This window comes from Rhinatrema bivittatum, chromosome 1 (genome assembly GCF_901001135.1).
Source record: "Rhinatrema bivittatum chromosome 1, aRhiBiv1.1, whole genome shotgun sequence".
NCBI classification, from domain to species: domain Eukaryota; kingdom Metazoa; phylum Chordata; class Amphibia; order Gymnophiona; family Rhinatrematidae; genus Rhinatrema; species Rhinatrema bivittatum.
In genome coordinates this window covers 533600072-533612499 of record NC_042615.1, presented here as the reverse complement: position 1 = coordinate 533612499, position 12428 = coordinate 533600072, and the positions used below count along the sequence as shown (strand labels likewise).

The 12428-nt window shown below is 39.1% G+C and overlaps 1 protein-coding gene across 2 annotated transcripts in view; it reads right to left on the bottom strand.

Annotated features, from left to right (window-relative positions):
* Window positions 1-2829: 2829 nt before the first annotated feature.
* The window catches only part of RIC1 (RIC1 homolog, RAB6A GEF complex partner 1), a 312556-nt gene continuing 302957 nt past the window's right edge, over window positions 2830-12428 (bottom strand). For both annotated transcript variants that reach the window (XM_029613872.1, XM_029613883.1), the window contains exons 25-26: window positions 7256-7444; window positions 2830-6793 (exon numbers count right to left, since the gene is read on the bottom strand). In XM_029613872.1, coding sequence (XP_029469732.1) covers window positions 6511-6793; window positions 7256-7444 — 472 coding nt within the window. In that variant the 3' untranslated portion in view covers window positions 2830-6510. The remainder of the gene's footprint in view (window positions 6794-7255; window positions 7445-12428) is intronic.

Here is a 12428-nt window from a genome sequence, read left to right as displayed (position 1 = left end):
AGCTCAGAAAAGCTGCTATTGCTATAGGCTCTGGTGAAGACGCAGACACTCCTGCTTGTTCTAGCTGAGATGCCATCAGTGTGGGCACCTGGGAGACTGAGGTGAGCCAGGAGAGGGGGCATAGTGTAGGTGGAGGATGGGGGTGGGGGTAAGGGAAGCACTAAGGGAGAAAGGGGAAGGATGGCACACTAGGTAATGAAAGGGACCAAGAAGAGGAAAACATGGGGGGAAGGAGGTCACTAGGAGGAGGAAGAAAATACTAGCAATGGGGAGAAAAGTGGAATTGGGAATAGGATGTAGAGGAGCACTAGGACATGGATCGAAAGAAAAGGCTTGGCAGAAGGGAAACAACATTGGGAGGACGAGACAGAGGGAACACTAATGGAGATAAAAGATTGAATATGAATGGTTGGAAGAAATGCATGAGTGGGGGAAGGGAGATGAAAGGATCATGCTGAGCGGTAGGAGTGTAGTGAAAGGATTAAACAGGTTAGAGTATGAAAGGATCAGGTAGAGGTGGTTTGGTGTGCTTTGAGGATCAAGCAACCTTGAAAGTGCATCATGAAATAAAAAATAAAGAAGTGCTTTATAGTTTACTCTATTTTCCACAAATATTTTTGCTTATGGAGAAGAGTAGTTTGTGGCCCCTTCACTTTAATTAGCTATGTAAACTGATGTAGTGCATATAAAGTTACATTACAAACTTTTGCTATTAAAAAAAAACAAACCCCCAACACAAGTTAGCACATTTTCCTAAGGCAGGCAGACTTTGGTTTAACATTGGAGAAGAAACTATACAATTGCTGAGCATCTGCTCTCCTGTGTGTATTTGAGTTTGCAGTCTACAGGTTTGATGATGTAAATGTTGCAACAGATTAGCTACACTAGTATTTTCACCTCCTATTGAAGCCCTAGCAGGCAAAACAAAGACCTTTGTCAAGGAGAATCTTCAGTATAACAGAGAAGAGTCTCTGCTACAGCAGCCATTTTTTAAATTTATAAATAAATGCCATTTACAACACACACTAAGAGCAGCAATTTCTTGCAAATTTCAGCAATATATGAAGGAATAACTATTGTTCAAGTAAAGCTCATGTATTTCATTGGATTATCCAGGATTGTCACATCACAGGAGATGCCATTTCTTTTTTGAAAGTAGGGAGATGAGCATATAAATGGACTGATAATTTTATATTTTGTTTTTTAATAGCTATTTTATTCTAGATTTTGTGTATAAATAAAAAAAAGTGTTCAATGTTTTGATAAAAAAAAAGTTTATGAAATAAAATTTTTCTACTTATATGCTTTGCAGTTTCTTCTTGTTCCAATGGATCTAGTCTCTGTAGGGTTATGGTACTATGAGCCTTGATCTGCACCTACATGGGGTTTTTGTCACTATTTTATATACCCTGCTATGGACTTTAGCTCAGCCATTGCAACATTCTGCAGCTCCCTCCATAATATGCAAGCATTGGGGGGCCCTGAATCTGGCATGACATGATCCAACCCCCTCATCTAATTGTAAACTTTAGGTTCTTTTGTTCAGGTTTCTGGGCTAAATCAGCCATGTATGTAAGGAGCTTGCCCTGTTAGGCCCAGAAAGCTTATGCAGATCTCACACCTAACCATATGGTATTCTACCCATACGCTGGTAATGGACATATTAAATGTGGAATAGGAATGAGACATGACAACAATAAAGTGAGTGAAAAACATTTTAAATAAACTATCCTAACATTAATGATGAATAAAGCACAAGTTCATGTAAAACTAGCCTTGGGTCTGAATATATTGTTGGAGTCTATTGAAGGAATGGTGTTGCTTTTTGTAAATACCACATCTTGAATACTTTGTGCAGGTCTAATCACACCATCTGAAAAGGGTGGTGTATACCTGAATAGGTACAGAGCAGGGCAGCAAAAATTGATTAGGTCTATCATGTTGCTTCAGCTTGAAAGTGGCAAGTCAGAAGACAGAGCACAGAGGTACATAAAACATAAGAGGTGTGGAGAAAGCAAATGTATACTGTCGAGCAGGTTTTTTTTTTTTTGTTTTTTTTTTTTTAAAGCACTTGCTTACAATCCATAACTATAGAAAACAGTACTACAGGTCATGGTGGATAAATATAGCATAACATGTTAAAAAGGGATTAGTAAATTTAGGGAAGATAGATAGTAACAGGATATTTAACATGTATCCAAAACATCACCTCAGGATTAATGCATCCTTCAACCATGACTGCAAAAAACTAGAAGGATATTACAATGAAGGAACAGCTCTACAGATGTTTTGTTAGTAAACTTTCTCTAGACTTCTATCCTTGCCACTGTCAGGAACAGGAATGACAGGCTCAATGAAAGTTTGATAATTCTTATGTAGGGTTAATCCCTAAGAGTTGTTTCTATGAAGGTACTATAATAAGTTCTAAATGTAGAAAGTATGAAAAACCATGGATAAAATGCATTAAAACATGAATGAACAGAGTACTGTACCCCACCCCAAACTATCAAGAGGGGCAGGTAACACTCTAAAATCAAAGAAATTAAGGAAAAAATAGAAAAGGATTTTGTTACACAACATAATCTATAGAACGCAATGTAGACTGATGGACTTCTGTTGGTCAAAAGAGGTGCCATGCTCTGCCTGGCAGTAGTTAAGTCAGATCTCAATAAGACTCGTAAGAAGTTCTTCAATTTCTCCAGTTTTGTATCCTCTTTTTACATCTCTCACCCATGCCACACTATCTGATGTCTTTGCATCCCAACTCCCTCACTCCAATCTGCATCTCTCTACTTATCTCTCATCTCCAATTATCAGGTCACCCATATCTCAAATTATACAAAACTTTATTTAACATAAAAATATAGTCTACAGCCAGCCCTGAATACATAATTCATGTAAAACATACAGAAAGGTGCCAATGAAGCTAATAGGTACAAAAGGTACACTGCTATGGGACACTGACGTGATTCAGGAGTATTCTAGGACTACATAAACAATGACACACTCTGAAGTGTCTTACTGTGATTACAAAATATAAGTCCAGGATGGCTTAGATGCAATGCTGCATGCTGTTGTGAGGGAGACAGGTTCACTTTCAGGGCTGGCCAGGGATACTGTAGAAGCAGCATTTATGGACCCTGGATGAAGTCTCAATCATCACTCAATGGTGACACCTACTAGCCAGTGCAGGCATATAGCAGTCATGAGGGAGCTGATGTCTAGGGCCCCTAGTCAAGGGCTGCAATTACAATGGCTGGCCTAGTTAGAGGTTATAAAATAAGAGGGAAAACCCCTAGGTAGCTGTAAATAAAGGCTCATGATACCACAGCCTAACAGATGCTGGAAGCCTAAAGGAGCTAGCCAAACAGGTCACAGGAAAAGGCTAAAGATCCCAACACCCACCCAACTCATATATATTTATTAAAATGTGAGGTCTTCCCTGCTCATTAATACTGCAATTTTAGTGAAAACTCTAAATATATACTCAATACTCTCCACAAATGGTCCCTCTCTCTTTACTCCCTACTGTCCTAAATGGCTACTACAGCCCACGTTGTAGCTTCTCTTTCTTACTAGGATCTGGAATATGCAAAAATATTAATACAAGCCTCTCCTACTCTCGTTAGCTTATGCATCCTCTAACATCTGAAATTCTGTATGAAGGAGGCCCCTTTCTCTGCAAGAGATAAGGATTGTGTCTGTTAAGGGATGCCAAGAGAAAAAAATGTAAGCACACACTTTTATAAAATTTAAATTACATTGGATTAATGGCCAGCTCTCCAATGTAGATTTCATGTTAAGTGAGATAGGCGTAGTGTAATAACTTTGATGTATGTTAAAAATAGCTAAAGGATCCTAAAAAAAGGTACCATTAACAAATCAGAATATTTAGCAATTAAGTTATAGGAACTCGCTAAAGTTTTAAATTTACACATCCACATGAATTGACAATATGCTACTAAGTCTGCTTGTGCAAGCTGAATGGCATTTGATGATTTAAATCTTCCAATTAAATAAAAAGAAAACACACAATTGCATTAAAAATGTCTTTGCTGGAGGGGCAGACAGTACATTGAATTTTGTAAACTTAGGTACTATAAGAATATCTTAAATGACTTGCTAGGACACATGGCATCATAATCAATTCTCATTTTACCTATTTGAGCATAATGATTAAACACCAGTAATCAATCACATCAAAAAGGCTTCATTTTATTACTAAGCATATTATTGCACTTGTCATGGTAAATGTACAAAACAGTCCTGATATTTGCAATGGAATTAATGCAAAAAATGATCTCTTAGCTGAGTTACTTCCAATTCATTCTACTGAAATATTTTTGAAGGACTCAACCCTAAATGTCTAAAAAATACCCTGAAGCTTGTGATTCTTAACAGAAATGTACTGTACAAGTAAACAAGGGAAAGCAGTTTGTCATCTTCCTGTGCTGTACATGCTGGCCGTGCTTATGAAAAGGGCTCTTGTTTATCCAACTTTAGAACTGTTTTGTACTGACCTCTAACAACTGCACTGACTGACTGGGCACAGAAAGATGCTGTTTAAATACCATAAATGCTAATTTGGTCCTTGTAATAATCAAATACATTTCTGTTATAAAAATAAACTAGTTTTGTATAAAATAAGCAATAGGTTGCATTCTTTTTGTTCAAATTGCACAGTAGAAACAAGGCTAATATTTAAATTGTAATACTGTTGTAGGTATATAGTATTAACAAATTGGGGCAGAGGTTAGGCAAAGAAAGTACCTCAAAGCTACTACACTGCATTTCTTGCAGTCAGTTTTCTATGACTGTTGTATGATAATTAAAATAAGATCTCATTTAATTATATGTATACATGTTACCAAATGTTTGAAAAATGACTTTTTTTTTAAAGTATGCATTGTTTACATTGCCAGGTTGTAAATAGCAATAGTACATGATTACAGATTATATTTACATAAAAAGCCATTCTCAGTCTGAAAAAAGAAACAAAAAAAGGAATTTACAAATGAAATAAATAAGAATCTAGGAGTTGCATGTTTAAAATGAACATTTGTTGTCAAATTTTTGGATTGCTGTTTTTGTGGCAGTTTCTTTAGTCATAAAACGATGCCATGAATGAATCACGCTGCTCGCTGACTATTCCACAGCCAAGTGCAACTCAGCTTATCAGCTCTCTACAGTTAGCTAACATGCAGGTCACAGCGCTGCTTGACAACTTATGGTGCAAGCCCAAGAGCATGAGCAGCAGCCTTCAATACATTTATACAAGAGTACTCACATACATATATATTATATTTACAAAGCTGTAATAAAAATGCTGTTGTATCAATCATTCTCCATATGAATTATTAGAGTTTCACTTGTTTCAGATCAGAAATACTTAAACAGTTACATCCAAGGATATGATGCATGCAAGCTTTTTTTTTTTTTTTACCTGCTGCAAGGTGCTTTACATTTTAAATAGTATCTAAATACAGATGAATATTTTCTCTATGCCAAACTGCACTACTCAGAGTACCATGCACTATTTTATTGGGGAACAAGGTGGCGTGCCTTAAAAGTTTTAAAAAACCCTTAATTTTGTATTTAACTCCCTAGCCGCTCCCTAAGTCCCTCAATTGTTGTGCCCACACACAGCACAGCTTTCTGTGACTGAACTTAGCAAGAGTCAGAATGCAGAAGAATCAATATCAGTAGGTCTTTGATTATTGTGATTTAAAAGTTACTGTAGGTTAGTGAATGCAAGTGGCATTTAACTGTACTCTATAGCTGTGGCTTCTAAGTTTAACTATTACCAAGGCAAATGGCTGCTTTACATCCAAGCTGCCATATTTTCAGTTTGTAATATTAAAAAAGGAATATAAAAAAAAAAAAACTGAGGATGATTAACAAGTCTGGGGAAATAAACTTTACTGCATCATACCGATTCAACTGGCTCGAAAACAAGGTGACTGCACTTGTACACCAATGACCAGCGTACTCTGCAGCACATCATCAGCATTATAGTATGGGAAGTAGGAAGGTCAGCAATAGCATCTTAATTTGGGAATTATCAGTCAAAACTAACTGAGCATTACACACATGTTCCTCCAGAATAAAACAGCCTATCTTCATATACATTATCTGTACAACATTCTGTGTTATTACTTTACACTGTACTTTTATATAAAAAAAATTGAAGAAAAATGGGTTGAGCAGGATCACTTTTTTAAGGTTAAGTCAATTTATATAGCTACTTATGAAATGAAAATTATCTTTCCTCACAGGTTCAACGAGTAAGATTTTCTTATTCAATAGATGTGAAAAAAAATTTCAGAATGTTAAAAAAAAAAAAACCCTCAAAAAACTTTTTAACACTTTTCTGAAACATGTCCAAAGCCCGCCCTCCCTTGCTTCTCGCACACACACACACACATTAAAGTGTGATATATTTTCACAGTGTACTCCGTTGTAAGCTGTGATGTCACTAATACTGTCCTCGGAAACAGAAATGAAGCCTTATTATGATATGGTGCAGTCATAACTGCCTTCCTGGAAAGGCTCTTCCTCCAGCTCCCTTGACTTTTCCTCCTCATGCCGACTGAAGGTGTTGCCAGCCTCACTTTGGATGCTTGTGCTCTGGCTGGCACAGCTGCGACTTTCCTCTGCTCGTGGACTGGCTTGTTCAGTGGTCTTAGAAGGGTTTGTAGGCTGAAAAGCTTCAGGCTGGACTTGCTCTTCTGTTGCCTCACACAGTTTCTGCAGTTGAGGTTTAATGATGTTTAAAAAAGGCTTGTATCCAGGACTGAAAGACATTTTAAAAAGCAATACTTGTGTTAATTTTCAGTACAGCAGCCTAGTTTACTGAGACTTCTCTGATGACATTTTACTTCTTTGGTAGTTGTAGGAGACTCTATGGCAATAGGATTAACCTTTCAGTTTATAAAATGATTTAGAGACAAACTTTAGTGATGACATGTATTTTGGGCACTGTGCCTCACTGGTGCCACTAGATCTGCACATCCCCCTCCTCACAGAAAGAAAAAAGGTGGTTTATTTTTTATTTTTAATAATTTTTTTTAACAGTACCTCAACTTTCATGAACACTTTATTCTCTGTCATCTCATTTCATCATATCCCTCCCATGCATATACAAAGTACCAACCTGGAGCTGAGTACAGTTACAGGGGGAGTTTTCCTTGCTAAATCCAAAAAGTGCTCACAAAAACACAAACTGTTCTTAAAACTTGTTAAATATGTTACTTACCAGTCCATGGCAGCCCAAAGTTCTACAGCTTGTAGCCCATTTTGTATGTTTGGAAGCATCTCTCCAGCAACTTCAGGAAACTGCATCATGTTAAAAACCTGGCTGATTACAGATGATTCTCGGAGAATAAGGCCTATAATAATGCACCATTCCAGGCAGCCTGCTTCAGTAAAGATGTGCAGCAGATACCTACATACGGAAAGGGAAGTTTACAAATGAATGCTTCTTGCTCTTACCAAAAGAGGCTAACTTTCAAATAGCAATGGGAAGCCAATTCCAGGAGCACTTCCAAAGATTTCAAGGCCAAATATGTGCCTGCTGACTGACTACAATCCAGTTAAGATGGAGAAAGTATGGCAGCATATACAAACCAGCACAGCCAACAACAAAAACTCCTTTAAGCTGACCAGTCCTGGGATGTGAATATGTGATCTCCAATGTAATTGGGCACATTGATTGCATTTAAAACATTCTGTAAGAGGCTAAACTGTAGAATCAGAATCACGTTTTTGCACAAAACTCAAAAGGGAAGTGTCTATCCAATTTCAAAAGTGTCTGAAGAAAATAAGCGGTGATAGGGCAAAAACTTGTTGCAGTTTCATGGATAACAGACTTCATTTTTGTCATCTCTGCTGTTTCTTCTCCCTGTGGGTTATGCTGCTGTATATTGGTAGAACAAAAAGCTCATTCAGAGAACAGAAACATAGAACATTAGAGTTGCCTTTACACCAAATAAACTGAAATGCTAGTGGTGACATACAGCCTCATGCAATGAGAATTGCTGTGCTTTATCATCAATCAGAATTGTGTGGGCATATGGGGTGGAGATATAGCTATCTGGGAACAATGAATTTTCAAACGAGATACTGTTTCTTAAATAGCCTCAACTGTGATCTAATTCTCAGTGGAGCACAGGACTTGGTGAGAGAGATAATGATGGTGGGGCTGCTTGGCAATAGTGATCATAATATGATCAAATTTGAATTAATGACTGGAAGAGGATCAGTATGCAAATCCACGGCTCTCGTGCTAAACTTTCAAAAGGGAAACTTTGATAAAATGAGAAAAATTATTAGAAAAAAACTGAAAGGAGCAGCTACAAAAGTAAAAAATGTGCAAGAGGCGTGGTCATTGTTAAAAAATACCATTCTAGGAGCACAGTCCAGATGTATTCCACACATTAAGAAAGGTGGAAAGAAGGCAAAACGATTACCGGCATGGTTAAAAGGGGAGGTGAAAGAAGCTATTTTAGCCAAAAGATCTTCATTAAAAAATTGGAAGAAGGATCCAATAGAAGAAAATAGGATAATATATATAAACGTTGGCAAGTTAAATGTAAGACATTGATAAGACAGGCTAAGAGAGAATTTGAAAAGAAGATGGCCGTAGAGGCAAAAACTCACAGTAAAAACTTTTTTACATATATCCAAAGCAGAAAGCCTGTGAGGGAGTCAGTTGGACCGTTAGATGATTGAGGGGTTAAAGGGGCACTTAGAGAAGATAAGGCCATCGCGGAAAGATTAAATGATTTCTTTGCTTCAGTGTTTACTGAAGAGGATGTTGGGGAGGTACCCGTACTGGAGCAGGTTTTCATGGGCAATGATTCAGATGGACTGAATCAAATCACAGTGAACCTAGAAGATGTGGTAGACCTGACAAACTTAAGAGTAGTAAATCACCTGGACCGGATGGTATACACCCCAGAGTTCTGAAGGAACTAAAAAATGAAATTTCAGACCTATTAGGAAAACTTTGTAACCTATCATTACAATCATCCATTGTACCTGAAGACTGGAGGATAGCAAATGTAACCCCAATATTTAAAAAGGGCTCCAGGCGATCCGGGAAACTACAGACCGGTTAGCCTGACTTCAGAGCCAGGAAAAATAGTGGAAAGTGTTCTAAACATCAAAATCACAGAACATATAGAAAGACATGGTTTAATGGAACAAAGTCAGCATGGCTTTACCCAAGGCAAGTCTTGCCTCAAATCTGCTTCACTTTTTTGAAGGAGTTAATAAACATGTGGATAAAGATGAACCAGTAGATGTAGTGTACTTGGATTTTCAGAAGGCGTTTGACAAAGTTCCTCATGAGAGGCTTCTAGGAAAAGTAAAAAGTCATGGGATAGCAGGCGATGTCCTTTAGTGGATTGCAAACTGGCTAAAAGACAGGAAACAGAGTAGGATTAAATGGACAATTTTCTCAGTGGAAGGGAGTGGGCACCCCAGAGTAAAATCAATTAAAACATGGACAATTCATGGTTTGAAGATTGTTTTTTATGTGCATTGACTTCTGTTTGATGACCAGTTTTGTTAGCTGATGAATTTGCTGTGGTTATGTTTATCCAATAAACCATTTCTCTCTCAAACAGCAGCCTCAGGAGGAATTCTTTGGGTTTGAGGCGGATGCAAGAAGAGGGTGGGGCAAGGGGAACGGAAAGGAGGTAGGGGAAGAGGTGAAATGTCCTGTGTTGTGTTTAACAATGTACTTATAACAAAGAAAAATTGCATAATGAATGCTCTTATAGCCATGTGCAAATTTGTATACCGCAGAAGGAAACATGGTATTATGAAATGCTCACATAACTTTGTTTAAAAAGCAAAATTGCTTACCTTGTAATAGGTGTTATCCCAGGACAGCAGGATGTAGTCCTCACATATACATATGGGTGACGTCACTGATGGAGCCCTATTCCGGAAAAACTTCTGTCAAAGTTTCTAGAAACTTTTGACTTGCACAGTGTGCCCACTGAGCATGCTCGGCATACTATGATATTCTCAGCCGTTTGTAGCAATGAGCATTAGCCAAAAAATAAAATAATAAAACGTATCGGACCCAACTCTGTGGGGTGGCGGGTGGGTTTCGCGAGGACTACATCCTGCTGTCCTGGGATAACACCTATTACAAGGTAAGCAATTTTGCTTTATCCCAGGACAAGCAGGATGCTAGTCCTCACATATGGGTGATTAGCAAGCTACAGGCTGAGTCATTCTTGTATTGGACCAACAGTGTACAACTTGTGCAACAGGCACAACTGGTGTACTGTTGGGAAAAAATGAGGCAGCCTGAAATCACGAAAGGTTGGATGTGGAAGGAGTTGGATCATGCTGGAAACAAGTTCTTTAAGACAGATTGTCCATAGGCTGAATCTTGTCGTCCTTCCTTGTCGAGACAGTAGTGAGCCGCAAAAGGTGTGAAGAGAACTCCATGTTGCTGCTTTACATATGTCAGTTATTGGTACTGAATGATAGTGTGCTACTGAGATTGACATTGCTCTTACTGAGTGAGCCTTTACTCGCCCCTGGAGAGGAAGGCCTGCTTTTTCATAACAAAATTGTATACAATCTGCAAGTCAATTAGATAGAGTTTGCTTGCCCACCGCTTTTCCAGGTTTGTTTGGATCAAAAGAAACAAAGAGCTGGTTGGATTTCCTATGGGCCGTAGTGCGATCTAAGTAGTACGCAAGCACACGCTTACAGTCCAAGGTGTGTAAAGTCCTCTCTCCTTGATGAGAGTGTGGCTTTAGGAAGAAAGTAGGGAAGATGATGGATTGATTCAAGTGGAATTCCGTAACTACCTTAGGAAGAAATTTTGGGTGTGTATGGAGTACCACTCGATCATATAGGAATTTTGTGTAGGGTGAGTATGTGACAAGTGCTTGTAACTCGCTAACCCTTCTCGCAGATGTGATGGCCATTAAGAAAACAGTCTTCCAAGTGAGAAATTTAAAATCACAGGAATCCATGGGTTCAAAAGGAGAACGCATGAGTCTCGTTAAGACCACATTAAGGTCCCATTCTGTGACTGGTGGTCGGTGTGGAGGTTTAAGTTGAATTAAACCTCTCATAAATCTACTAACAAGGGGTTGCACTGATAATAGTGCATCTCCAACAGTGTTGTGATAAGCTGAGATTGCACTTAAATTACTCTTACAGATGAGGTCTGTAGACCAGAATCTGAGAGGTGCCATAGGTAGTCTAATAAAGATGATGTAGTGCAGGAAAAAGGGTCAACACTGTTTTGTGTGCACCACGTGGTAAACCTTTTCCATTTAGCACGATAGTTCTTTCGTGTGGAGGGTTTATGTGAAGCTACAAGCACTTGAGAAACATTAGTTGAAAGATTGAGTGGTTGCAAGATCAAGCTTTCAACATCCATGCTGTGAGGGATAGGGATTGAAGGTTGGGATGACGCAACCTGCCCTGATCCTGAGTTATGAGAGCGGGTGCTGTGCCCAGGCGAATTGGTTCTCTGATCGAGAGGTCTAGAAGTATGGAAAACCACACTTGTCGAGGCCAATACGGGGCTATGAGTATCATGGACCCTTTGTCCTGTTGCAGCTTCACTAGAGTTTTGGTTATTAGCGGTATCGGGGGATACACGTATAGAAGGCCTGAATTCCAGTGGCGAGCAAAGGCATCCCTGGTAAGCGGTTTTTCTGCTTGAACAGGGAGCAATAACTGCCCACTTTATAATTCATTTGTGATGCAAAGAGGTCTACTGTTGGCTGGCCCCAACGTTGAAAGATTTTGGTCGCCACTCCTGGATCCAGAGACCACTCGTGAGGTTGGAATTGATGACTGAGGCGATCTGCTACTACGTTGTGAATGCCTGCTAGATAAGTGGCCTGTAGAAACATTGAGTGTGTTAGGGCCCAGTCCCAAATCTGTGCTGCTTCTTGAAAAAGGAGATACGAGCCCGTACCTCCCTGTTTGTTTATGTACCACATGGCTACTGTGCTGTCCTGTTTGTATCAGAACAGTCTTGTGGGAAAGACAGTCCTTGAACGCATACAGCGCATAACGTATAGCTCGAAGCTCTAGGAAGTTTATCTGAAATGTGACTGAGTTTTGTCCAAGTACCTTGGGTCTGCAGATGACCAATGTGTGCTCCCCAGCCTAAGGTGGATGCATTTGTAGTTAACGTCACTTGCGTAACTGGCTGTTGGAAAGGTAGGCCTTTCAGCAAGTTGTTCATGGTTGTCCACCATAGGAGCGAGGACCGTAGTTGCTGAGTTACTTGAATTGGATAAGAAAGTGGCTGAATGGCCTGTATCCATTGTGTTTTGAGTGTCCATTGAGTGAGTATCATGGCTAATCTGGCCATAGGAGTGACGTGAACTGTGGAGGCCATGTGACCCAAGAGAGTGAGGCACTGATGAGCTGTCACC